Genomic DNA, 27,900 nt, shown 5'->3' with positions numbered 1-27,900 from the left:
GTGCTGTGAAGACATTCGGCCAATGCATGTCTCTCCATATTGATGTCGGAAGGTAGTCCCCACCAAGATAGAGAATCAAAGATGAACAGAGCGGTCCTCGTTTCGTATAAAGCGCAAGTTGAAAGCTTGTGCTTTAGACGTTCTAGGTCTGTAACCTTAGCGGATTCATAAATCACATCATTATCAACAACAACATGAAAGGTGGAAGCAACAAGCTTGTGGTAAGCAGGTAATGAGAAACACGATTTCAAACTGAACACGATGCAATTTAGTTGTGAAGTCAGATATCAAAGCATTCATATAATCTGACATGTTTGATGAAACAGCCGAATGATGTGCAATAATATAGTTTATAAGCCAATTTAATATAAACTATATATTAGCTGCTGACATTTTGAAAATTGGACATACACACTTCAGATATTTTAGGGTGCATTTATTTACCAACATATACTCTGACACTGATATCCGCATCTGTACATGCAAAATATAGAAATTATTGTCTTGCAAGAACTGATTACATCCTAATTACATCCTCACTGTTAAACATTACCTGTGAGTTCAGTATGTACACCAAATACTACACTTTGAACAGAATACGTACAGTGTTACAGGGGGCGAGTGGTGATAATACAAAAATGTGAGTTTCCAACACAAGAGGCAACTGTAAAACCTGTGTTATATATACAACTATGTACACGTATTCATAAGGTATACTGTATACATACTAAAATAAACATTTACACTTTTCAGAGTTGAAATTGTACAAACAGAAGAAACAAACTGAATACTATGCAATTATTTAAACCTTGCCCCTCCCTTACCCCCCCACGTGACACCCTGCGCCCTTTCCGGTTCCCTATATTTCACCCACGATCGCCTTTACCCTGACCAAAAAAAAAAAATCTAAAATAATTAGATCGTATATACACACATACGGCCCATACAGGGACATGCGTTTTGTACACACAGGGTCATTTTTGAGACCGTTGCTGCCCCCTCACACTTAATTTGAAGTGTCACAATTAAGCTCAAAGGTACATATGAATGGGCAACACCGCCCAATGTTACGTCCGGTTTTTTTTGTACATTTTTTTTAATCCGTTTTGTTTTCACGCACCAGAAATAAAACACACACACAAACACGAACAAAATGTAAGTTTCACTCACACCAGCTGGGACATGTACAGTATTAAAGGGCGATTCATGTAAACAAAGTTTTTTTTTTTTAAACATAGCAAGGGCATTTTCAAAGGGACCTCCTCCCCCTTCCCTGGACAATAGAGGACACAATTCAGCAGGCTGTAAGCAAGCGATAGGATAGGAATTTTGATTAATTCTATATTCTGAGAAAAGGGCACAGCCCCCCAGAAACCCACTCTTCCTCAATGCTCATTTTTTTATTTTCTTGCTTATTTATAATATATAATATATCTATATACTGTATTTATATAATAAAGGAGCATGATACTTTTCTAATCGAGAACACAACCATCCGCAGAAATGGCACGAACGCTTTGGTCCCTAAATGTGGTGCGCGCGCGTGTGTGTGTGTGTGCGTCAGCACTACAAAACTGTACATAACGGTGGTGGGGGGTGGGGGGCAACACCCTCTTGCCAACATCCTTTTTTTCTCCGCCTGCCGTTGTCATTTACACCGACTGCATTCATCTCAACGCAACACGGATCGCGAGTCACTATTTACATTCGCGATGGTGAATTGGTATGTATTAAAAAAACCCTTAAAAGCGGCGTATATATATTTTTTTCCTTTACATTAGGTTACAAGATTTACAGTTGTAGAAGTCCAATATATGTTCATATATATAAATGTGGAAATGGTTCTGTAAAATCAATCCATGCTGGAAGATTTGTTAATACCTATATCCCTTACACCATTGGCAGTGACGGAGAAGTTGATTTCATCTCACTTCTCACACTTTGGATGGGCAATATGTCATGCGTATGCCCCCCTTAGGGGAAGATGTTAAAAAGCTGTGTACAGTTCACCCTCAAATGTTAAAAACTAAACAAAAAACCTGGACAATTTTTTCAGACTAAAAAAAAAACAAGATTCACATGGGGAAAATTCTCTCAGATATCCCTCATCCTGAACTCTGGGACAGGGATGTATTGTTCGGGATGAAGCTGTTATGTCGTAAAGCTAGAAGGAAAACCAACAGGATCTATCACACAAAACTCAAACACACATAATAAACCCAAAAGTGAAAACCCTCATCTCCAGATTCCAGAGAAAATGTGATAAACACTGTGGTCACACAGACACACAAGACGGCACACACGTGCACACACACACGTGCACACACACGCACACACACGTTTATTGAAAACGTATAATTTAGGTGATACACACAATTTTTCACCTCTCGTAACACCATGAATCGTGTCCTGACTCCAAAATCTCAATCTCCTCCATTGCCCCACGGGCTCATTTAAATGGATCAAGTCACTCTCTCCTTTGAACTTTCCCTTCTCAGATGCTGACCCCATCCATGGGCTGTCCCCACCCCCCGATGTGACCCTAAGTGCATTTGGACGCCTGACAATTGTTGAACTCATTTGTTTTTCAACTGCCACTGCAAAACACATTACGTGCTCATAATTCAAGTGGGGAAAATGACCAATTTCTACTTCCCAGTCATCAAGGCAACACTTTTCTGCACAACCTTTCATTCCCAACCCACGTGGTACACCACAACGAAACAAAAGCCCCTGGGGGCAGCGGGCGATAGCCATTTCGTTCCTCATTTGTAAACCCACAATTGCCCTAGCTTAGCAATTACCAACAACCTTTGCACCGCCTGCAGCAGTCCGCAACAGAAGCCATATAATCAACGCAGTGGCACGTGAAACCGTGCGGTGTCGCTGTCTCTCCTGGGTTATTTACTAATCCCCATTGCCGTTCCCGTTTGCGTTAAATCTAACGACGAGCGCTCGCTTGGCCGATGTGGGGGGTGGGGGCGGCGGCGGCGTCTCTCAGGCGGGGAGGAGGTCGAAGTCGTCATCCACGTCCACCATGGGCACGTAGAAGGGTGGCACCTCGAAGCCGCCGTGTGCCTTGATGGCCGCCGTGGGCTCCAGCTCCTCCTGTTTCTGCTGCCACTCCATGCGCTGCACGGCATTCAGCGCCGCCGCCTCGTGCTGCTGCCGCATCAGCAGGCTCGTCTGCTCGAGGGATGGAAGGGGCGCAGAGGGCGGGAGGGGGAAGGAGGACAGGGCACGCACACAAAAAAATAACACAAACACCCAACATTTATTAGGCTGATAATTGGTTTTTTACCCTTTTATCTGGCAAGAAAATTGACACCTTTTTTACAAGGAGTCATGTTTGCATTGACCACAATACCTGCAGTCATAATGCAAACAAAAAACATAACTCTGATAATGTATGCACTGTCCTTGAAGTCGATTGGTCCACACCCGAGACAGCTTTCCTTAGAGCCTAGTCTCACATACATGGTGTTGGAGCAGATGACGCCAAAAGGCGCACAACTCAAAGATAATGCATCAGAGTATTAGGCTTTTAAAAAGTGCCGGCAAGTAAAGTTAGCAAGTTAAGTACTGAAAGAACGAATATTCACTCCACAAATACAAATATCTCAACTCGTGACGAGCTAGGATGTGATTCATGTGTCACACGATTTTAAAAGCTTGGCTAGTAAGAAAATGGCTTTGAAATCATGGTCAAGTATTTCATGGAAATACTCTAGCAATATCACCGCATGGCAGATGCAATTTAATTTCTGAGTGTTGCACCTCAAAGAACATTATTTTCCAGTTTCCATCTTTTGTTAGACAGCACAGGGTACACAGTTATTTCTTGGTTAATTTTCTTTAAGGCTGGCCAAGATATTTATGATGTCAGAAACACACACACACATTTATCTCTCCAGTGTTGGTATTGCCCACAACACTGAACGTATGTTTAACTTCTTTCGCACACTACGTAGTCAACCGTGCTAATTGGAGTTGCCAGGGATTCGCCTACCCCATGGACCTTCACGACAAGTTGATCTAAAAGAGAAGCAGACTATGTTCAGATTCCAATTGCATGCATGGTCTGGAAGTCGGGAAGAACGCTAAACATTTTGAACAGACACACATAATCACAACTTTGCCTTTTATATATATGGAGATACGAGCAATGTGTCAGATGAAAAAAAATGTAATTTTAGAAGTCAGAAACACAATTCTAAGGGAAGTCTGTCTACCTCTTTCATATCAGACTAACATTTATGACTGGGGCAGGTATAACAATCTGCAAGTTATTCATAATTGGTTGTTTGAGGAGCTATTCAGCAGGCTATGGTGGCAGGGCACTCATTAGCAGGGTGCACGGGCCACGTCTGTCATCACCAAGGTCATTTGACACACTCGGGATAACATACACAAATGCACAATGAGAGCAATAAAAAACAGACTATGTTATAAGGAGCATAAAAGCTGTTTAATCATCCACTAACCCACTTATTGCCGAAATGAAACATTAACACAAATGTATGCCCATCAACTAAACCTGTACGTAAGAACCGAGTCATGAAGCAAAAGTTAATATTTATGTAAGATAGAACTATGTACATTTGAAGCCCGATTTCCGACATTAATTTAGGGCAGGATTTGCATAATTCAAGACCACTTCAAAGACAGCCCTGTGAGAAGTCCTGGAGAACATCTTTCTGTATTGCTTTGTTGCTCACGTGTACCAAGTTTTAAAATATATAACTAAAAACGACTTAAATTAACATCACTTTACAGCTAAACATCAATGTCTCTTAACATTGTTTCTGGCCTACAACTACAGGATGAGGAAAACGTTCTAACAAATAAATATGAACTGCTGCTTTGCCTTACAGCTGGACAAGCTCACACTGCACACACCTGTAACCAGTATGCAGGATCAAAGGGCATACACAAATGGCATTTAGTCAGCACTCGCTTCTCCATGAAGTAAACTTGGAAGCCAGGGTCGATGAAAATTGTTAATCGTGAACCAGTGCTTGAGTAATACAAGGTTGTGCCCATAAAAAAACACATTGCATGGCTGTGGACAATGATTGCATTACAGTTCCTGCTTCAGGATGGCTGGTCACAAACCGAGGACAGTATGAAGTAAACCAAAATGACACGTTGATAGACCGGCATAGCTCGATTTACGAATGTTTGGTTTACGTAATTTCTCGTGAACGCAATTGACAAATTATGGAATAGAATTTCCGTGTTCACGAAATATGACATGGCATTCATGCACCATGAGACCAAACAAGAAACACCCGGGAGGCTGCATCATCCATCCGCGACAGCATCACGGCATCTCCCTACAGTACAACGGTAAAGCCTTCCAGTCGTTCCAACATTTAGATCTTTTGCCAGGTTTCGTAAAATGAAAAAAAAATGAAAAAAATATTTTTTACTAATTATTATTGAAGCGTTTTATATTCATGTTCTCTATTATTATTATTATTATTTTTGTATTGCAAAAAGTGATATTGGTGTATATTTTTTTATGTTATGGAATGACTATCCGAAACACATCCACAATTTTTTATATTCAATTAATGGGAAAAGACGAAATTTCGTTTTACGCGACTTTTATGAAGAACGCAACCCTTTCATAAATCGAGGGATACCTGTATAAGCAACCTCCGAGCTGCATCTCTTCCTAACAATGCCACCTATCAGCTGACATGCATATAGCAGCCTGAATACAATGCCAAAATAAGAATGCTGCAGAGATTAACCTTATTATTTCCTTAAGGACTTAACAAACAGCAGTGAATGGCATAACAGTCCAACCTGAGTGCTGATGTGAACAGGATATATTAAATAAATGGAAGGATTTCCTGAGAGTTTTAAAACAATTGTTAATACCAGGTTCCTGGGTGCCAGATGGCGCAAGGAAAAGTCAGACGTCAGGAATATCCATGTGGAGATATTGGTGGAATGGAGGCACTGAAGTTCCCAGGTCAATTTGTACAACTGTCACGTGTCTGCAAAAACACGAAACTTAAACTTGTGTGCGGCTTACTTTCATCTTGTCGTACTTGTCATCCACATCTTGTAGCCAGGAGATGAATTGCCTGGCATTGAAACGGTCCCTCACTGACGTTTTCTCATCAGTCTACACAGATATGGAACAAAGTGAAAGCACGCAATCAATACGAGAGCACAATCCGCAGCGGTATAAAAAGAACTGGTACAGAAGGCTCAAAAATCTAAACAGCAATGTGAATCAGCTTCCACGATGCAGGTACATGGCACGGGAGCCACACACGTTTTAGTTTGTTACCTTGCTTACAGCGCAAGTCTGTAAACATTTTTATTCTTTTATAAAATGTCCTGAAGATCCTGCTCAGGGAATTTGAGCCTGTGACAAGTCCTCCTCCTGAGTAAGCGCAGGTTGCCCCCGGGCGAGTTCCCAATGACCGACTCGCTTCTCCTGGGAAGAATCTTGGGAGTCTTCGTCTGCCGAGGAGTCTCGCAGGCAGTGCCTTCATCTGAACGGTTTATTCATGCGGCGCAGCTCATTTTGCACGGCCCACTACGCGAGCTCATGCAACTTGCGTCGATCAAACGGCATCCAGAACCCTTCTTCTCCAGGGCCGTCGAAGTTCTCTTCTTAGGCGGACGTCATTGCAGACGGACACACTCGACGGCGGAGATCCAGAGGCGACGCTGTTGAAGGGTGTCCCCGTTTGCGTGGGGCCCGTCCAGGGGGGAGGGGTGAAAGCTGCGCTTTGCGCGAAGCAATCACGGCTGATGACGCAAATGGTTGCGGTGGTGCTCGCCGCGATCGGCGGACCGTACCCGCGCGCGCGCGTGTGTCTTCCACATGCGAGCGGCGTGCGCGGGCAATGTCCTCGCGCTTCACCGTGGCGCGCCGTGAGCCGGACAGCTGCGCAAGCCACGATCTCCTTGCCGTGTGTTGGAGAGCGGCGCGTGCTGCGAGTGCCGCATCGGCGAGCCCGCACAACGTGGGCGGCCGAGTGCTGCTGCGGTCACTGCAACATGGAGATACCCGGGCTTGGACATCAGGTGACCACGGCCAGTTGGAGAGAATCTCATCCTCGCGCTGTGCACGGAGGCAATCGAGCGGCGGGGTGGCGACCAGCGGCCCCGGTACAGTGGGGGGTTATGCGTTAATCGTCGGCATCGTCAGTGATGACAGTCCCATGATTCGGCCTGCCATTAACAGACAGGAACAAAAGGTGCCTCGCCGCCGTACCAGGAAATCTTGACATCATCCACCTTCTCAAGGCACTCCGGCAGGTCCTTGCGTAAGAGGATTTGACCGTCCAAGGGGGCGGGCACTGAGTACGGCCCTCGAACTCGTCATCAAGATTTATATAACCCTTTGGCCAGATGGTCTTTTTGCCGACGACTGCCGCTGACGAAACCTGCGCAGCAGTGGAAAGAACATCTCTAGCAGCATTAATTGCAACATTTTCCTGGTGGAATTATCGATTCTCACGGTCGGCCAGTCTCAAAAATGTCACTGCGTCAGGCATATATTTCTGCATGTAAGCCATGTATGAAGCAATGGTAATTCTCATGGTCACCACCTGGTGCCCTCGTTTGTCCTCTTTGTTAGGTGATCCGGCGGTTGAATCCAAGAGTGAGAGAGCTCTCGTCTGGCAAAGGTGGGTGGCCGGGCAAAACCCGAAAGACCATTGCAGCATCTACACAGTGGATTGCGGCGAAAACTTTGGCGTCTTTTTCACGTATGGGGCGCGCGGGACTCTGCAGGTTTTGCGCACTCCTGTTTGATCTGCTGCTGCAAGTATTTCATGAGTGGCATAGAGGAATGCCCGATTGGCCAGTCCCTTGCAAAAGAGGAACGTCATTCTTTGCCAAACGTTAAGAATAAGAAGACCTCATATGGACGGCGGCATTTACAGTAGGGAGAGAAAGCAAGCTATCAAGACCAGAGCAAAATCCGGAACTGTAACAGAAGGCTCAAAAGTGAAAAACATCAATGTGACACAGCTTCCACAAGCAGGCAAAAGGCATTGGACTAACTCACTTTGTAGTTTGTTACCCTTGCTAACAGCAGCACATCTGCAAACATGCATTGTTCAATGTCAATTGCATGACTACTACTCTTAATACCCCCCCCAAACATGTTACCAAAACAAACTTCAGATATTTTGAGACACAACTCATTTATTTAAAGTGCGAGAGCTAGAATGCTACCAATACGTGTTGTGAAATGTAATTCCCCATGCCTTGGATATATTTACTTCATTATATAATTCTTATTCGACGTGGTCAAATTACGTATATTTTAGTTCTAATTAAAAAGGCAGCTGTTCACACCACGTTCAAATGTCTATCTCATACATGTCTCACACGTTTAGTGCAAACAGCTCACACAAACACTGCCAAACGTTTTCCACAGTCAAACATTAACCGTCGCTAGGCAGCTAACAGGTGGACCACCCAAACGTAAGTAGACCGACAGCAGAAAAGGACTAAATAAATCTGCTTGCATCTCTCAAGCAACACACGAGGCTGCCGTACGAGACAATATTCAACTGCATTAGCCGATCATGGTGCCGATGACCGAGCCGCTATGGAAATTATCGTCCAATGTGTGTTGTGGGTAGAGGGGCAGTGGTCACCTGTTGCACATGGGGCATATTGTACACCTCCGAGTCAAGCAGCATGGTGCATGCGCTGAACGGCACAGTCTGGTTGGCGATGGTCCGTGCCGCCCGGCAATGTACCCTCAAGATCTCTTGTTCGCAAGACAAAATCAGCTTCTCCTGTGGGAGATCAGCATTAGAGGGAATACAAAGGCATGGTTAATTGTCAAGAAAACAAGTGGTAGGTTGGGTGAATTGTACAACTCATGCAGGTCATCCCTCTGCTAATTGTAACTGCTTTGAGGATATTAAAGTCACGTAGGTAAAAAGATATACAAATAATAATAGAAATAAAATAATAAATCACGACGTTTCGTAGGCAACACAAGTCTCCGTCTTCAGGTGGGACCGTCACAGCTAAATTTACTGTATCAATATCCTCAATGCTTTGAGGATAGATGTTGTAGAAAACTATGGAACAACAGGGTATGTAGGCATGTCTACCGAATAAGTATGTAGCGATGCATCGATTAATCAATTAAGTTGAAAATGGTAAAAACATATAGATAGGAATCACTAACTATAGATTAGTGTATATTGTATGTGATTGGTCAATATACATTCCACTGGATAAAAATGATCAGTTTATAAATCTTGACCCCAAATTGTGACAATTCATCAAATCACAGGGGGATAGATCATTACACATGTCTATTGGGAACTTAACATTAGTTACACTATGCACTTGTTCCCAACCTAGAAATGTGACGTTTAGAATATTAGTACGCGGCTATAAACATAAGATCAGCACTAACCGATGCTCGTTGGGAGTGGGAATTTGACATTGTAGTTGGGGACCTAACATTCCATCTCCATTATAATGCATCAACAAACATTCTTCATATGAATGCCCCGAATGTAAGTCAAATAATTACAGCCATTTGCGCAAGGGTCACCCCCCCCACCACCCTTCGTCCCTCATGGAGGGAGAGAGATGATTAAAACAAATAAACACCGGGAATAAATAATGGGCGTGGAATGTTTCACAACGTGAAACGGGGGACTGTGGACGTGAGTGTCACCATGCACACAACCTGCTGCTAGGCTCGGCTGGCTCAAATGTTAAAACTCACCACAGGACAAACATGAAATGAAGCTATTATCTTACCCGCTCGATGCTGTGCTGCAACCGCAGTTTCACGCGCCGACTCTCTTGCTGCCTGAACAGCTCTTTCATTGGCTCGCACAGTGACGGTGGAGGAGTTATCTGAGGAGAGATATAAATAAAGACATGAGCCACTGACAATTGGTCTTTTTACCCTTTTATCTGGCAACAAAACTGACACCTTTTTTACAAGGAGTCATGTTTGCATAGACCACAATACTTGCAAGTCATGAGCCACTATGAAGCCAAACATCTCGTGACAACACAGGCATCTTTTAAATACCCAAACTGGCGATATTTAGCGTGGTTTGCTAAGTACGTATGGTGCGAAAGAAGTTCAACATACATACCCCGTTATATATATATTTTCCCTTGGAAACAATGATTGAGAACGATCTTGCTTTGTTAAATGCAGATTTATTGTGGGGTTGAGGACACTTACGGTGGGGATGTGCAGCTTGCTGGAGGGTTTCCCATCCAGCATGTAGGATCCAGTGAAGGTGACGTACTCGCTGTAGCACTGCGGCGCCTGCGGCGTGACGGAGCACATCACGCGACGCCGCCTCTCCTCGATGCGCTTGCGCATCTGCACAAACTCAAAGTACGGGTTGGAGCGCGCCGTCTGGTACGGCTTTATCTCCTCCAGCTTCAGCGAGTCCACGAGCGCTGCCAGCGACTGGTGCGCCGCCTCCTTGCTCTGTCGCAGCGCGGTGGACGCGTGCAGCGCCGCCGAGGTGGAGGCCGAGCCCCCGCTCGCCTGCTGCGAGAGCGCCCCGCCACGCGCAAGCGCAGGCTGCGCCGGCATCTTGCGCTTGTACGGGTGGTGCGTCGCGCCCGCCGCCGTTCTCTCGTCCTCGCCGGACTTGGTGCGCGTGGCCACCGTCTTTCCGGTGCCCTCCGCAGGCGCGCTGCTGCCTGCATGTTTTCCCGCCGCCATGCTTGCACGACTGCGCGTCATCACCCTTGATGGTGGCGCCACCACCGACGATGGCGCGGGGGTGGGAGCAGGGGTTGTTGTCGGGGCCGCCGGAGCCACGTTGGGGGCTACCAACTCGTCGGCCGTCCGGTCCGATTTCGCTGGTGTGAGCGCCTGCTCCTGTTTTGGTTTCTCTACAGCAGGCGGCGGCGGCGACTGCGTGGCTGCCTCTAGTGCAGTCCTCTCTGTCTGGTCGGCTACTTCTCCTTCAACAACCTGTGGCTCCACCGCTTTCACTTCAACGCCGTCCGGTACCACTTCCTCATCGGCATCGTGCGGTGGCTTCACATCTTCGGCAATGGGAGCGTCCATCTCCACCGCTGCCTCCCTCTCGGGCTGTGCTGGTGACAGTGCTGCATCAGATGCATTCTCCGAGCCCTGAGCCAACGACTCGGCCGGGTAAGCGGCCCCTGTCGGCACAGTCAACACCGCCGATGGCTTCTCTTCCTGATCCCCATCACTTGTACCATCCTGGGAGTCTGAGACCTGGTCGTGTAAGTCCATGGCCTCCTCTGGCTCCGGTATCAGGCTGCTCCCGCAGATCACCTTGTTGAGCTCCGCTATGGCCTCCAGGCACGCGGCGGTGGACGGAAGTTCATCGTCCTGCGAGTCGGGGTCCGGCGCGGCACTGAGAGAGTCCAAGAAGGGAGCGGGCACGTCGGCAATGGGTGGTGGCTCCGATGGTCTCGGCACAGCGGCGGCCGGGAGGCTGTCAAACACTTCTTGCTCCTGCACACGCAGCGCCAGGCTGGCTGCCTCCTTGCAGTCCGAGGCTGGGGCCACGGCGTGGATGATTGCGGGGGCCACAGCGTGGATGATTGTGGGGGCCACGGCATGGATGATGGCGGGCGCCACGGCGGGAGGCACGGCCGGCGTCACGGCGAGCTCCGCTTCGGTTTCCGGCTCCACGTCCGCCTCGCTCCGTCGCTCCGGCACAGACGGGAAGTCCAGCGCATCCAGCAGCTGGTCGGCGTTGGAGGGATGCCCGAGTGCTGCCGACGCAGGGTCTCCCTGCATGTTGCTGAGGATGCGGTCCAGGTCGCTCCCGGTTGGTTCGGGCTCGCAGTCCAGTACGGAGCGCGAGTACCGGAACGGGGATGAGGATGACGACGAGGACGAAGAAGAAGATGAAAACGACACCGAAAGAATGTTCTCCGACGCTTCAGGAGCATCGGGGGGTGGCCTTGGAGGGGGATCCGGCAGGTGGCAGCATTGTGGCGATTTCAGCTTTGCCTCGATGTCATCGTGCAACGTGTAGCTGAACAGGCTGTTGCTCACTGGCATTGTCACTGTGCTGTCCGCTATCCGGCCAGGCGAGGCTGACGTAAGGATCTGACTGTGGAAGGGCGGCATGACACCGACCGGGGTGCTGACAGGAGTGGTAAGCTTTAGCTGGGTAGCATCAGTTGGCGATTCCCACTGTTTGCAGGGGCTGAAAAGGTCCGGCAGTGGCTGCATGGGCATTGGCGTATTCATCTGGGGCGCCACAGTGTCCGCCAGAAAGTTGACAACTGCCTTTAGCTCGGTGTGTGGCAGCTGGCTCTGCTGAGCGTTGGTGCACACCTGAACGACAGACATCTGTGGGAGGCTTAGATTTATCGTGGTGCCCGGGAGCTCTGGCAGGTTCTCCATTGGGCCTCCCCCATTGAAGTTGTGCCTCGGCGACAGGAAGTTGACCGTGTTCAGCATGCTCCTAGTCTCCGACAGAATGTCTGTCGTCTCCGAGAGGAAGTTGCGCTTCTCTGACAGGAAGCTCGTCGTCTCCGACAGGAAGCTCCGCGTGTCATTCGTCGATGGCAAATTGTAGCGTGGAAGCGCGTACCGCCCACTGGCGTCTGGCAGAAAGTCAGCCCTTGGCGAATGGATCTCCTTGAGGCCCCTGTTCGAAGGTGAAACGTATGGCGGCGATTGAAATCCAGTGATGGGTGGCTGGGGTTCCTGTTTGTCCGGCATTTCCCGGCCAGCCTCCTCACTGGTCATTGCCTGGTCAAACACAGGGTGCTGAATGCTCCGTGGCTCCGGCATGAACGGCACGGAATCCTGCTTTGGTGAGACAAGTTCATAGCAGGGCGATGTCGGTACAAATGGCTTGGGCTCTTGCAAGAGCTTGCTGTCCAACATAATATCTGTATCAGTAGTGTCCTTATGGGGTGACGTCGCTGTGTATTGTGGCGACTGGAAGGAGGCAGCTTCCGAAAGGGCAGTGGAACAAGTGCTGGGCGGCCTAAGCGTGTGCTGCATTGAGATGGCCGCACTCTCATCCACCAGTTCACAGTCTGACGGGGCAGGAGGGTATCTCGGTGACAACAGAACCTCGGCCGCCTTCTGATGCATCATGGGGATGGCCTCTGGAGTGAATGCGCTCACGTCCGGAGCCGAGGCCACTGGTACGTAATGCGACAATTGAGGTGTCTCCAAGTCAGTCCGCAAGTCGTCCGTCTCGTGTTCAAGCAGGCAATCCGTCTCTGTTGGAGGTGGCACCGGGATGTACGGCGGTAACGGGAGAGTGCTCTCCAAGGGCAGTAGCTGCCTGCTGTCTGGCAGAGCCTCGATTTTGTCAGTGTGCGGAGACTGGTAACCAAAACAGGGAGACGGTGAACTCTTGCTCTCCGGCAGATCCTCAAGCACCTCCGGTTCTTCATTGTCGGGCTCCGCGGCTGGCGACACAGTCTGGTACTGAGGAGAGCACGCAGAGATGACAGTGTAGCTCGGAGACAGACTTAAGCACCCGTCAGCAGGCACGGTGAGCCTCTCCTCGCAGCTGTCATTGTTGCCACCGCTGCTGATGTTGATGACACTCGGCAGAGATTGCTCAGTGGCATGAAACTGCTCGAGGGGTTTGTGCTCAGTCATTTCAGGCGGAGGGATGGTCCAGCAGCTCTCTTCAGGTACAGGCTGCTGGAAGGTCAGCGGATCCATGTCCCTTTTCTCACTCATGCATGGCGATAAGGTGGCTTCTTGCTCGGGCATCGCTGGAGGGACACTCTCTTGCGGTGGAGATTTTGCACATGATGGGGCTCGGGGAAAATCAATCGAGTCAAATGATGTTTCCGCCACAATCGAGTAAGGAGAGCTTGCGGCCGCTATCGCCACCACCGCCGTCTCATCAAAGTTTGGGATGGGCACCATGGTGGTGACCGACGTACTTGGCGAAAACATGGGTCTCGCGAGTTCAGGTTTTGGAGATGCGAATATTGAGTTTTCCGCGCCGCCAGGAAGAGCACAATCCTTAATGTCTCTTCGCAACGGTGAGCTCAGCTTGCTCTCGGGTGGAACGAGCGTGGCGTTGCTCAGGTCCTGTAACCTCTTTTCTTTCACCTGGATGTCGGGCGTGGCTGGTTTCTGCAGTTTGGGAAACTCCTTGCTCCGCACATCAGCGACGCCAGGAGGCTTTTCCCGCTCCTTCGATCGAACGTCACTTCCCGAGCGATGCCTCATCCTCTCCCGCTCCCTAAGTCTCTTCTTTTCCTTGTGCCTCTTGTGTCTCTCCTCCATCTCAATGTCCTTCTGACTCAGCATTAGCTCAAAGCTCGTCATCATTAAGTCACTGGCACCAAGAACTTTCTCCTTTGGTTTGGCATCCCGTGCTGCCACCGTAACCTCCTTGGTTTTCGTGAGTTTACCGTCTGGCTCCCCAACTTCCACGCGAGGTTTTGGCTTTGCAGACACCAGTTTCCTGTCCTTGTCTGCAGCCTCCTTATCCTTAATGTCTGCAGGTTTGTCGGACTCCCGTGGCTTTGGAACGTCTTTGGAACACCACTGCTTGCTACCCGGATCTTTGCTGTTGCGCTCTCCAATGTCATTTTCCCTTAGTGAGCACCGCCTGTCATCTTTGGGATGCTTTGATATTTGTGGGAAAGAGCTGCTTCTGTCTTTCACCTTCTCCTTTTCTTTAATACGCTTATCTTTGTGTGGGTCTTTCTCTTTTTTTTCACCCTTCTTGAGATCTTTCACATCGAAATTCGGCTCCTCAGATTTCTGCGGCAAGATCAACGTTTCTTTCTTCTTTTCCATCAGGTCTTTGTCAACAGCGTACTTTTCTTTTTCCACCTCTTCTCTGACAGGCCGCTTGTCCAGGCTTTCTTTCGCCTTATCGACATCATCAAAGTTCTGACAGAATACGATGCTCTCCAGCTCGGGTTCGCTCAGGTTCCAATCCATGTACGACAGATTCTCAGCTGCAATCAGTTCTTTGCTGGCCTCTGCTGCCTCATCATAATCCATGTCATGCGACTCGTCCACAGTTTTTTGGTGGTTGCGGTTGAACAGCTTTTCGAACATCTCTTCCACCTCAGAGTTGTGGTCGTCCGACTTGGGCTCTGTTTTTGTAGTGGCAGCCGTGGTGGCAGGAGTACCATCCCCCCGCTCCAAGTGCTTTTTCTCTGGCTTTTCTCGCTCTTTCTCTTTGGTCCGATCCTTATTCAGAGACTTCTTTTCAGCCATCTCCAATGACTTTTCTCGCTCACGCTTGTACTTTTCCTTGTCCGAATGACTCGACTTGCTCTTTTTTTCTGCGAGCGAGGCTACGGCTGTTAGCGTCTCCTTTTTAGCAGTCTTCACCTCCTCGGACATTGCCTTGAGAAGCATTGATCCATCCTTGCCCTTTTTCTCCAGCTGCTGAACCTCGGCGATATCCTTCTTGTCAGAGATGACGCTCAAACTCGCTCTCCTCTCTTCTGGATTCACAGAGTGCGCGGGTCTCTCCTTCAGCTTCTGGCTTGTGGAAAAGCTGCCCCTCCGCTCCTCGCCTGTTGGCGGCTTGTGCTTGTGTTGGCTATCCCTCCTCTCGTCTGTCCGGTGCTTGTGCGTGGCATCTTGCTCCGACGACGTTTCTTTTACTTTTTTCTTCTCCTTCCTCTCAGCCTCACTCCTGTCACGCTTTTCAAGGGTGACAATTTTGTCTTTCTTTTCCGTTGGGATACTCGGCCTACGCTCCTCGGTGACCGGGGCCCCTGCCCCCGATGGCACCTTGGGCGGTTGCTCTGTTTTATTCTTTCTGTCAAGTGAGTGCTCATCTTTCTTGGGTTTCTTCTCTCCTGGCAGGCTGCTTCGCCTTTCATCAGAGCTGTGTTTGTGGTGGCTTCCGCCCTTTTTCTCCTCGCTGTTAAGCCTCTGAAAGGCTCCCGCTGCAGTCTGCAAACCTGCTTCCTTGTCCTTGCTTGGTTGTCTGCTCGAGTGAGTCTGAGACAGCGAATTATCATTAACCTTTCGGTCGGATTTGATCCTCCTCTCATCGACACCCGACTTGTGCTGACTCTCCTTCTTTTCATCTGAACTTTTTCGATGTAACACTGCCTGCTCAGAATGCTCCTTCGACTTCTTTTCTGTCAGTGTTGTCTCTTTCTTCTCCTTTCGCTCAGGCATCTGGCTTCCCCTCCGCTCATCAGGACCGTGCCTTTGCAAGCTCTCTTTCTTGTCTTCTCCGCTGTGTTGCTGAAAAAGCACATGCTCTGGCACTTCTTCCCTCGATTTCCGATCATCTGGCTGGTTTTTCTTCTCTTTTTTCTCTGAATGACTCCCTCGCCTCTCCTCCCCACTCGGTCTCTGCGCTTGGAAAAGCTCCTCCTTTGCCTTCTTGTCCGTGTTCAAACTTGCTCGCCGATCATCCCCGCCATGTTTCAGAGCCACTGTGTGATGAGACGTATCGTCTTTCTTCTCAAATGACTTGCTGCCTCTCCTCTCCTCCGTGCCATGCCAGTGGTGCGCTGATAGTCTTTCTTCGGCAGCGAGGTCTTTAGATTTTTTCTCGGATATCTGCTCGTCCTTCTGTTCTTTTTTCTCCAAGTTTTGGATGTTCTTTTTCTCTTTTCTCTCAACTGGGAAGCAGTTTTTGTTGTCTGTTAGTGGACTTGATTGGGTTTTCGTGTTATGAGGGTCAGGCGATTGGCTCCACAGCCTTTCGTCCGTGCTCGTACGATGCAGGTGTGAACCGATTCTCCTCTCTTCCTCTCCGTCGCTCTGGTGTTTTTTCTTCTTTTTCTTCTTCTTTTTCAGCTTGTCTCTCTCCCGGTCGTCTTTCGACTGCTTCAGCTTGTCTTCCTTTCTCCTCACCTCCAAGTTGTCAACCTCCTGAGCGCCATCCCAAGGTGGCTTTTCTGGCGGGGGGCTCTGCAACCTCAGCGGTGTCTGGAACCGCCCACCGCCACCTGTCTCGGCCGACCGCCCAGGTGTGGCCGGCCGCGACGTGTTTCCCTTGAACTCAGATCGTTCACTTTCGGGCCCGGTGTCCCCTTTCTCGCGGTCCTTCTTCTTGTGCTTCACCTTGTGCTTCTTCACCACCTTCCCTTCCACATCCACAGCCCGGGCGAGACCACCTGCTCCATCCTCCCCGGTGAAGCGACCCGACCCAGTTGGCGTGGCATCCGAGTCACGCCCCTGTGGGGACAGCACTGCGTCGCCGACGTGCCACGTGGGCCTCTCCGTCGATTTCTCCCGCCGCCGGTGCTTGTTTTTCTTCTTTCTCTTCAGCGACTTGCCGCTGCTGCTGCACGTCTCGGACGTGCGGTCATCCGAGTCAGAGTTCAGCTCAGTACGTACAGAGCCGGACTGGAAGCTCACATCCGAGTTCGCTGGAGACATCCCCGATTTCAGGCCGTCCGCCCGTGAAGCCTTTGAATGCTTATCTGACTTTCCTGTAAGCAAAACCGATGATGTCGATGATGTCAAGCTCCCTGTTTTCACCCCACTGTATGTCCGCACTACCTCCCGCAATTTTGGCTGCTCAAAGATCTCACTGTCCGATGAGTCTGTTAGTAACAAGGAGTTCACCAACTTGGCCTTTTCTCCTTTCGCTATTTTGTTGTTCTCCTTGTTGGGATGCTGTGCTTTCAGTTTCTGTTTCTCCTTCGGTTTCTCCTTGACCTGGTTTTTTGCCGGAGATTCTTTGACGCCGCCACCACCACCACCACTAGTCACATCTGACCTCTGCGTCGACTTTCCAAAGTCCGTTTTGTATTTTATGGAAGCCGACCCAAAGTCTATCACAGGCAAATCCTCCTCCTCCGAGCTCTCAGTGTCCGACTCAATCCTCCGAGTCGCCTTCTTACGCGTTTTCAGCACTGGTTTTTTTGTTGAGCCCGACTTTCCGTGCTTGGCAGGAGGGCTGACGACATAGTCCGGGTCATCGTCTCGATCTTTCTTGAGGCCCTTTTTGAGGAGGTGCTTGTCGTCGGCCGGCTTGAAAGTGATGAGGTCATCATCGTCCTCGTCAAACTCGTACTCGTCTTTGACGGGCCGCGCTGGCGTCGACACGGTGGAGGCCGACGTGGCCGTGCCGCCGCCGATGGTTTTCCCCGGAGTGGCGGGCGCCTTGCGGTGGTGCTTGCTGGGCTTTCCGTCCACCTCCGAGTCCGACAGGTCCTCGTCTGGGCCTGATGGTGCCACGGACACCGGCTCCTCCTCCGAGTCTGTAAAGAGCAAACAACATACAGCGAGTGCCTCCATGTTAGCCACTGCAAGCTAAAGGGTAAACCATGTCCACGTCTTTTACAAATGCAAAGAAGTTTATTTTGTCGCTCTCCAATGTGTTTTCGGGTTGGCAATCCAGAACCATGTGTATATTAAAAGGTACTTATTACTCGGCATGTGGGAAGCTTCCTCAGGAATTGAATAAGCTCCCAGCACATAGAACACATTGAGCAAAGCATCAGACATTCCGTAGGACACAATATATAACCATAAAACACTTTGGGGAGTATTATGGCAACAAAAATCCCCCATATAGCCTTAACACACTATTGGGATCGAGTGCTTTTAGGGAGCACCTATGAAGGTCTGCACTACACACAAGGGGGAGGGTGGCCAACACCACGCCCGGCCATGTTTACACACCGTATGCGGTACTCATTTGAGGCCGAGTCGACCTAAGAGAGGCCCAAGATCGATTCAGATATTCATCACTGGTGTTGTCCATGGACGGGAATCGAACTAGGGTCGCCGGGTTCAGACAGCAACGTGATAACCACGATACAACCGCTCCCCATCATTATAAGTAAGTTTAATAATACACTTTAACATTTGGTGAGAGTGAATTACCAAATATACAATCATAAGGTACCCATTCAATTGTAGTAGTAAAAGGTAAGGGAGAAAAACAACCTTTATTGAAGGCTGCCTCTGATCACATCATGTTACTGCTAATAAACCACAAGTTTAATTATATATACCACCAATAAACATTTTATACGTGGCAAAGGCATATGCAGTTGATAAACATGGTTGGTATTCTTTATTTAAAGTAGACGAGATTACTTTTTTGCAAATTAAACTTTGCAAACGATGTCTGCGCAGGAAAAGTTATGAAGTATAAATTTATCATGTACAGTGTCTACCACGTGAACTATTGGTGTTGACCTGTAGGAACCAAACCACCCACACACCCCGGCACCTCCAGCCAGACAAGAGGCAGTTGGCCGTATGGCCCAGCGGCACACAGCTATTCTACGCGCAGAAAATTTCGCCCTTCTGCCTTTCAGCCGCGGGTGTCGTCTGCAGAGGTGCAAACCTGCAGAGCTGTCTTCGGTGGCGGACCACGACAGCTCCTTGCGCAGCAGCTTCTCCACTGTGGTCGAGCACGCGACATCCACGGGACACTCCCCCTTGGCGTTCTTCTGGTAGGGGTCAGCGTTGTACCGCATCAGCAACCGTACCACCTGCGGCAGACGTGACATGGACGGGATTGCTCACTTCCGCCGCACAGCAGGAGGTGAGCGGCGAGTCTGCGCGTGGGCCGCCCCCATTATTTTGTTTACCACTTCCGTCCGCGCCTCTTTCCCACACGTGAAAAAATTGTCTTCCACAAAACCGGTCCCTGGTGCCAAAAAGGTTGGGGGCCACTGGTGTAAAGGATATATAACATTCGCCACTAAGTGGCGGTGACATCACCACGACGCATGTGCCAAGCTATGTACACGATGAGGCGACTTGAAGTGTCGAACGTCCGCTGGCAGGAGGTCACAGGGCAGACCCAGTGCCACGGGTCAACTGACTGAGATGATATATAAACACGCACACATTTTAAAAGGCACCACATAATTAATTTATTGCAGATGGCTCCTACCTCTTATTTGGTCGAAATTAAGATGGTACAAAATGGTAACGAGACGCGGATAATTCCTAATTGGTTTAGGGCTTGTCTTAAAATAGTCTTCTGAAAATAATTTGTCCAGAAGATCCATTGCTTGCTGGACTTAAATGTAATACACGCACTTCCTTTCCTAATTGTTTTCTTTGTAACTTGTCCATTTAAAGATAATAGATTTATTACAATATTTTCATTTTTACAAATACTTCTTTCATTTAAATTCGGTTCATGTGCAACATGATAAATAACGATAAAGTCCTTAATGCTCATTTTACCAGGTGGAAAGACTATTGAGGAAACAAGTCTTTTATAAAGGAGATCTGGGAAAAAAAACACGAGAGAAATAAGGAAATGAGGGAAAACAAAAACAGGTGAAAAAGTACACACTGTTGCTCATTTCACCAAATCACTGCATATTGCTAGAATGTGGTTGAATGGGCACAAAACAACAGGAAACAAACATCTGTCGTCATACCTCCTCGTGTGTTAATCACACAAACACACTGTCCGTGGCAATAAGTGGAAGTGTCCGTAATCCATTTAGGGTTTAATGCCATTTATTCTTGTAACTACTTTTGGGGATTGGCCACGATGAGAAGCTCCTCTCTGGTCCTTACTCTAACCCTTCCTCGCTCAGGGCTACGTTTTTTTTGCGAAAACACAAAGAAGTGGAAGCTTTAAGTGGTAGACTCGAAAATGGTCAGTGTTTTCCGATTTGAGAGAAAAGCTTGTTTTAAGCCAATACACCACAGAAGGAAGTGATGTAACACATTTTTACACAACTGAACTGCAGTTTTACGCAAGTATATAGCATGGTGTAGAATTACACAAATGTTATTTGAGTGCCACGATCACCAATATTCTCTATTCACAACAATTAATTAGTCATTCCACTGAAATGATCGGTAATAATGGCACTGGCATGAAAGGGGAACTAACTGCGAGAAATGGAGACTGCGTAACTCAGCAGTCGTGAATTAACTCGGTAATGTTCACGTAAGAAAGCGATATTTAGCAGAGTTAGTTTATCCTTCTGTGTGTCAAATCATTGCATATTGAGGAGTCACATTTTAGAAACGGATCCTGGGACTTCCTTGTCAGGACATAACTAGCTACATTCAATTTTGTGTGGTTTGCATACCAAGTTACGTGCACCCACTGCCACGGTCAATCAGTGCAAACAAGGTTTGCATCAACAAGGGTGTCCCGTCTTGTTTATGTACAAACCACCTTGTGTGTATGTGTATCGGGCAGCAATTCTTAAAATCTTCATTCTGTGGAAATTTCATGAAGGGGTAATAAAAAATAAATTCCTGGTCTCATATTTACCATCACTCTTATATTGTTTCTTTTTTATACAGTTTTGCTTTCAACATGAGCATAATTTCAACATTAGCATGTCATTGCTGTAAAATAACTATCATTGCAAATGATCGATTATCAGACAAATACATTTCTGAGCATAACAATCGATTTTATTTCAAGCCTCAAACCAGGGTTCCATTGCCTACCAAGGGTGTAATGATGCACTAATATGGATCCTATGCATCCATTTGTGTATGTAACAATCTATCATTTTCAATATTACATACCATCTATATTACCCCTGCTTCCACTAGAGAACAGACCAAATCAGACCGACTCCAGAACAAAATTGTGATGATAAAGATGTAAGAGGGACATGTCATTCCAGGTCTAATTCCGTGTCTGAATGCTGCCCACTTAAGCACTGAGAAGCAAGCAAAAATCGCGGCCACTGTAACTATTGGACATTTTGTTTTGCCGTGCGTCAGATCTTACGCCCAGGTATCCGTTGCTGGCGGCATCGTGGAGTGGGGTGTCATCGTCCAGGCCGCGGGTGTTCACGTCCGCCCCAGCAAGGAGCAGCTGCTTGGCTACAGCATAGTAGCCATGGTTACACGCCTCGTGCAGAGGTGTCCAGCCTGCAGGGTGGTGAGGGAGGGTGAAATATATACTTTTTTATGACCCACACAAACGTCTGGTTTCCTTTACATTATACTCATTGCTTTAGACGTTTACTACCTATTATCATCATTATTATTTTTCGATTTAAAGCTTTCGTGACTGCAGGGATTATTATTGTCTGCTGTCATTATTCTGTGACGAAAGAACCTATTTCAGGTTGTAGCAGTCGCTAAGCCATCAGTGGGGCCGTTTGAAATGCTCCTCCAGGTTGCGTGACCCATCGCCCCTAGCCACATCGAGTGCTGTCCGTGAGAGCACTAGGCTAAGCGTGGATCCCACACACGGTCAGGTTTTGTTCCAGATCTCTTCTTGACACTCGACCACAGCGCAAGGTAAACTGGAACGTCCCGTTGAAGACGAGCTACGTGCCCAAATAGGGCTCAGACGGCGGTGTCGGATGTCGTTCTCTCGGTTTGGGAGACTGGCGCAGGATATGGCACGGTGACATTTGTGACAGTCAGACTACTGGATCCCAAGGATGACAACGCATATGGAAATCTTCGAGGCACTTGGTGTTGGACACCAGTCTCCAGGTCTCCGACAAAAAACAAGCTGCTCAGGAGAGCCATGCATAGCCCTAGACAGCCATGGGTGACACATGTGCAATTAAAATGAGAATTCTCTCAATTTACTACCTTGACACAAAGGACCCATTCTGACAAAATAAATTCGTAAACATTGGTTAACCACCCATTAACTTTCATGTTCCTTTTGCTCAGCTGCTAACAATGCGCCGTTATCATCAAGGTTCCGCTTGCAATCTGAAAAAAAAACGGTGTGAATATGAGTCCGTGAACAAGCGTCGTCACCTGCGAAGTCCTTGACGTTCACGTCAGCACCGCGCGAGATGAGCTCACGGAGTTGCCGCACCTCTCCCCGGATGGCGGCCATATGCAGCGATGTCTCTCCGCGCTCGTTGCGCTTGTTCACTTTGTCCTTGGGCCGCGCTGCACCCGTCGACCCTTTGCGCTGCCCCGTCGCCGCACCCGGGGCGCCGTCCTTCGCCACGCCGTCTATTACCGGCAAAGACACGCGAAAGGATACCAAGTGCTTCTACTTCGCCCCCCACCCCAAACAATTCCTCAACTCAATTGTGAACGAAAGATCACAACAGTGGTCTAATAATACATCAAGCTCCATCATTATGTGCAGCTGAACGTGAGGCCTTATCACAAATACACATCCGATGCCCTCCTATTGCAGGGTCCTTTTTGTACAACCAGAGGTATTCACTTTGCAGACCACGTGCATTCCAGAGCCATCACTAACCTGGACTGTTGGTACTTTCGGCAGTCATCTGTAGGAGCAATGCCATCTGCTGGCGCTCCGACAATGGATAGCCGAGGCGCAGGCCGGGCGACTGGCTCAGAAAGGCGCCCAGTTTTCGGCCACCACCGCCACCCGCTTCCTTGCGGGCACTGCCCGAGTCTTTCCTCATCCGCTTGCGCTCAGGAGGCGCTGGCTTCTCTGCGATGCAAACACAGGCACGTGCGAGTGTGAGTGCGCGCGCGCGCATGTGTTGTGCGAGGAGAGCTGGAGTGTGTGTGTGTGCGAAAGAGAAGGCGTGTGTGCACTGTGCATATGCAATGCTCAGAATTATATGTTAAAAATACCCTATGCACAATTATAACGGTTTTATAGCATGAAACATTCTGTGCCCTTTATACCAAGAAATAATGCTATAGGGTGTTCTTTACATTAGTGTATTGTATATTTTCATGCTTACATGTATTATTTATATATATTAAAACCATGCTTAAATTCCAACACTAACATTACAAAACAATGAAAATACATTACTATGAACACCTACCATTCAGTCTTAAATTGCCTGTAGCCATAACACCCAGAGTCCTTGCGTTTATGTCTTGTCATTCACTGATGCAAATTGGTCGCGTGAATGTCTCCATAAGGTATCCTAGGGTCGCTTTCCAACACTATCCTTGTGTGCAAGGTAGGATTACATGCAATGCATCTTGTGCAAATATGATATTAAATACAACAATATCACGGATCATATTTTAGACATCCGACTCCTCCTTGAGCACTCTATTTAACCGAATGGGATAGTAAAGCGGGTGACCCTTCACCAGTTCCACACTACCAAGGATATGGCGTGTCTCAACCACGAGAGCGCCTTCTAAATATTTTATTTTTAAAAATTACACGTGACAAAGTGTGAAATATAAAACCCAGAGACCTGCATTATCTCAATGTCAATTGCAAACTTGAGCTCTGGGGCACGATGTGAATGGTCGGTGGGGGTCCGACGACCATTCATGAACGCAATTGGTTTGCTGACGGGGCATCCCAGAAAGACAGTGCAGCAAACCTACATCCAAGCTGGGCCACAGCTACCCCCACCCCCACACTCGCTTCTCTGCTGCATCCACTCTCTTCTCCCAGCATGCCCTGCCTCACACCCACTCTTCCCAACCCCACGCTTCGGCCCCATTCCATCCTCTCCAACTCTCCCACCCCCCACTCCATTTCCTGATGAACGGGTCACGCGCTCGCATGCGCCGACAGAAGCCCCAGAGCCCAAAATAGCTGCAGCGGCTGTGCTGTGTGCGCGCGCTCGCTCGCCCACTCGCTCGAGTGCCGCTTTTGATTCCTCTGGGACACGTTGCCGACTAGGCCGTGCCTAGCAGTGTACATTCAATATTTACTCCACCGAGCAGCTTGCAGATGGACAAACACACTGCTGTTGTGCCGATTGAGACAATTAAACTCTTTACCGCAATTTGGTACATATACAGCTCTTTTTTTACGATCACAAACAGTAAACATTGCAAAAGAACACTCTTGAATGTCTTCAGCTGGGGCCATGGAACTAAAGTAATAATAGGAGGAAAGAAAACCTTCACATGTGTACACGATTTCCAAACCACTAGTATCACTCACAATTCAAGGCTGTGCCAAAGGCCCAACCACAAAACTCAACGGATATCAAGCAAAAACATAAACCTACCATGTCTTACCAAGTCAATTTGCAGACAGGAAAAACCCAACGACCTTTAAACATAACCGACTCTTTCAGTGACTGCCAATACATATAGGCCATACAGTATGGAAATGAAATGTCGAATAATGATGCTTTTTCAAGATAATAGAATAACATTCCTGAGATTTTTTTTGCACAGCATTACCTCGAGACGGATATTAAAATCTCGTAATTGGTTATGAGACAAAGCACACAGGCATATTATCACCAAGATCCATACCTTGCTGCTTATACAGAGAATGCATTATTCATAGTACAATACCCTGACATACACCCAGAAAAAATGTCAATGTGCATCGTGAATCTCAGGCACATGAGCAGCACACAAGAGCACATGGAAGCACTTAATATGGCACTTACAGCTGGGCAAATTTTTCCTAGGCTGGACTAAAACCTCTGGCAATCAGTGAGCACCATCTCATTAATAGACGTCTGCAGACAAAATCAGCTCACTACTTCCTGTCGTGATCAGGCGATCCGTACATCTGTATTCAGCAGAGACGGCGGCGTAGAGAAGGCCAACCTACAAACCCATCTCTTATCGGCTCTTAATAAAATAATAAAAGAACAGCAGGAGTTGGGTCTGCAAATAAACAACTGTGTACTTTAAAGCGTCTGATAAAAACGGTAGCCCGCAAATGCTGAATTTTGAACATTGAAAGAGGAGTTCAAGCAACACGAAGACGAAACTCCACCGCATTCAGCAGAACCAAGATGCCCACCAATAACACATATTTTGGTGTAACAATTTTTAAACCCTTTAAAACAAAACTCAAATCACTGATTGTAGATATTTTGGATAATCTACATGGCAAAATACTTGCATCAACGGAATACCAAGTTACAATTTCATGGCTTGGGAACAAAATAAAAGGCGTAAATAAAACTGCAATTCAGAGTACAACAACAATAGCAGTGAGTGGTTCACAACAATCAGGCAAATATACAGGGTCCTCGAAATACGGGCATAACATAGTGCCCCGGGCATAACCGATTAATAAAACAGTATTGTTTCCATGAAGACCACATTTGACCCATTTACAGCTTGTAACGTTATTTGTCTTGAAAATTTCACAAAATAAACAAGGCTACATAGCAGCAATGTAAAGCTACACCACTGAAACTACCAATAATCAGAATCTATATTTAGACTGTGGAGAAATCCGATGAGCTATGACGCTCTTTTTCACAGACGTCCAGTGTGTCCAATCACCAGTTCTAAAACTAAATCCAATGCTACAGTGGTTACAGTGCAGTTCAGTAGTAATCTGACACTGCCCAACACTTGACTTTTCTGCACAGCAAGGGAGATGCATTGCTTTGTAAACAGTTAAAACATTTTGCTTCGGGAGTGCAGGCTTTAAAAAGTTTTTTCCAATTTTTTAAGGGTTCCCCATCTCCCCCCCCCCCTCTTTAATACCTCATATGCAGGACGTAACATGTCTGCTCAAGTTATTTCGAGGACACTGCATTCGCAAAACCACAAAAGTCCCAACATTGCGATAATTAAAGCAGCGTGGGCTAATGAAGGCACTGGAAAGGCGAGGAAATGCGACCGTGAATATGGATAAGGGATTGGGGGGGCCAGTCAGTGTCCGCGATCAAAGTACCTGTGTGCGTTTTGTAAGACGGCGAAGAGATGTTAGAAGTCGAACGGTCGAGCCACGAATCGTTCGAACGTTCACAGTCAGAGTCTGGTCATCACACGGAAGGTTTCGAAATGGGGGGGAGGGGAGGATGGAGAGATGTGTGGAAGGAGGTGGTGAGAGTGCATAGGGAAGGGTGGGGGATGGCAGCGGGGGGGGGGGGGGGTACAGGGCCGAGGTGAGGGAGAAGTGTGGGATAGGGAGGGGGGTGTGGGGCAAGGGGTGGGAATGAAAGCAACACAAAAAACCCAAAAACCAAAAAACCGGTGAATGTCTAGGAGTCCATACAACTGTGCGCCCCAAAGCAACTGTACCAAAAAATGTCTGGAAATCATGTTTGCGAAAAACACAACTCGTGGTGGACTCAAATTCTCACGCGACCCGCGTTTAAAAATAATCTTTGTGCACATTTCACTTGGCAATGGTTACATGATGCAACGCGTGGCTTAAAACGGCAACATTCTAACAAACATCAAAACAGCCATTCGCCGAGCAAGACATCAAGCTCGCTTCGTGTTTCGGCGAATGCCTTTCGGCAAATCGATGTAAACAACACACCAGGAATTGACCACAACCTTGCGTCGTGGGTCAAACAGGTTGATCAAAGGTTATCTTGTGCAGGAGACGAAATCCACCGAATCCAATTTACATTACTAGTATGGCGGTCATCTGTTATTGTCAGAGGTCAGGTAGAAAATGTATAAACAACTATTTTCCATCTGTTAAGACTAATGGTGCTTCCTTGCTGCTCTTCACCCTAATGCATCCTGTGGAAAGCTCAACTGTTATTACACTTTTTCTTGTATCCTGCCCAACACTTAGGTCTAATGTTTACTTTGAACTTCTAAGCACTTGCGGTTGTTCGTATTTTACAACCATGTTTTTTCTAACGAAAAGGAAAACCAGAAAGTGAATAGGAAATAAAGAAATAAGACCAGTGAAATTACTGGGAAGAATAAGATTACAGGGCCTGATGGCGCAGGCCTGCAACAAGCACTTTTTAAAACAATTTTCCACATTGCTGTTGCCCATTACGGTATACCAACGTACAGTATATCTATAATTTGTTCATGGACATAGAGGCCTGGAATGGGTCATAAAACAGACAACATCCCATCGTGTGGTCACACGACTGGCATTCTACAAAACCACAAAAGCTACCAAACTGGGTTAAGAAATATCAGCTTCGCGATATACAACCACAACTTATTCCAACTTCCTTTCAGATCTATATCAAAGAACGGTCCGGCCTGTATTTTCTTTTTCATCTTCTTTCTTCCATTTTAGACAGTGTTACAGTGCAGCAGGCTTTTTTCCCCTCCATATCCTGCCGGCTATAAGTACAACATTGCTCAGTAGAGTTGTGTAAAAAATATAAACGGAGGCCATTACCTTGCCAACATAGCCATTCAAGTTAAGCTTAAGAAAGCACCATCAC

General features: G+C 47.7%; 1 protein-coding gene across 5 annotated transcripts in view; it reads right to left on the bottom strand.

Annotated features, from left to right (window-relative positions):
- Nucleotides 1–421: 421 nt before the first annotated feature.
- ANKRD11 (ankyrin repeat domain containing 11) overlaps nt 422–27,900 on the bottom strand; it is a 39,153-nt gene continuing 11,674 nt past the window's right edge. For 4 of the 5 annotated variants that reach the window (XM_061548676.1, XM_061548678.1, XM_061548677.1 and 1 more), the window contains exons 4-13: nt 26,427–26,510; nt 23,082–23,279; nt 22,622–22,825; nt 21,627–21,769; nt 19,248–19,395; nt 10,211–18,150; nt 9,772–9,870; nt 8,640–8,783; nt 6,047–6,139; nt 422–3,186 (exon numbers count right to left, since the gene is read on the bottom strand). In XM_061548676.1, coding sequence (XP_061404660.1) covers nt 2,998–3,186; nt 6,047–6,139; nt 8,640–8,783; nt 9,772–9,870; nt 10,211–18,150; nt 19,248–19,395; nt 21,627–21,769; nt 22,622–22,825; nt 23,082–23,279; nt 26,427–26,510 — 9,242 coding nt within the window. In that variant the 3' untranslated portion in view covers nt 422–2,997. The remainder of the gene's footprint in view (nt 3,187–6,046; nt 6,140–8,639; nt 8,784–9,771; nt 9,871–10,210; nt 18,151–19,247; nt 19,396–21,626; nt 21,770–22,621; nt 22,826–23,081; nt 23,280–26,426; nt 26,511–27,900) is intronic. The other variant, XM_061548679.1, reaches the window with a different exon arrangement.

The sequence above is a fragment of the Lethenteron reissneri genome, chromosome 9 (assembly GCF_015708825.2).
Source record: "Lethenteron reissneri isolate LAM-NWPU_2019-01 chromosome 9, ASM1570882v1, whole genome shotgun sequence".
Lineage (NCBI taxonomy): Eukaryota > Metazoa > Chordata > Hyperoartia > Petromyzontiformes > Petromyzontidae > Lethenteron > Lethenteron reissneri.
This window is presented reverse-complemented; position numbering and strand designations above follow the sequence as displayed.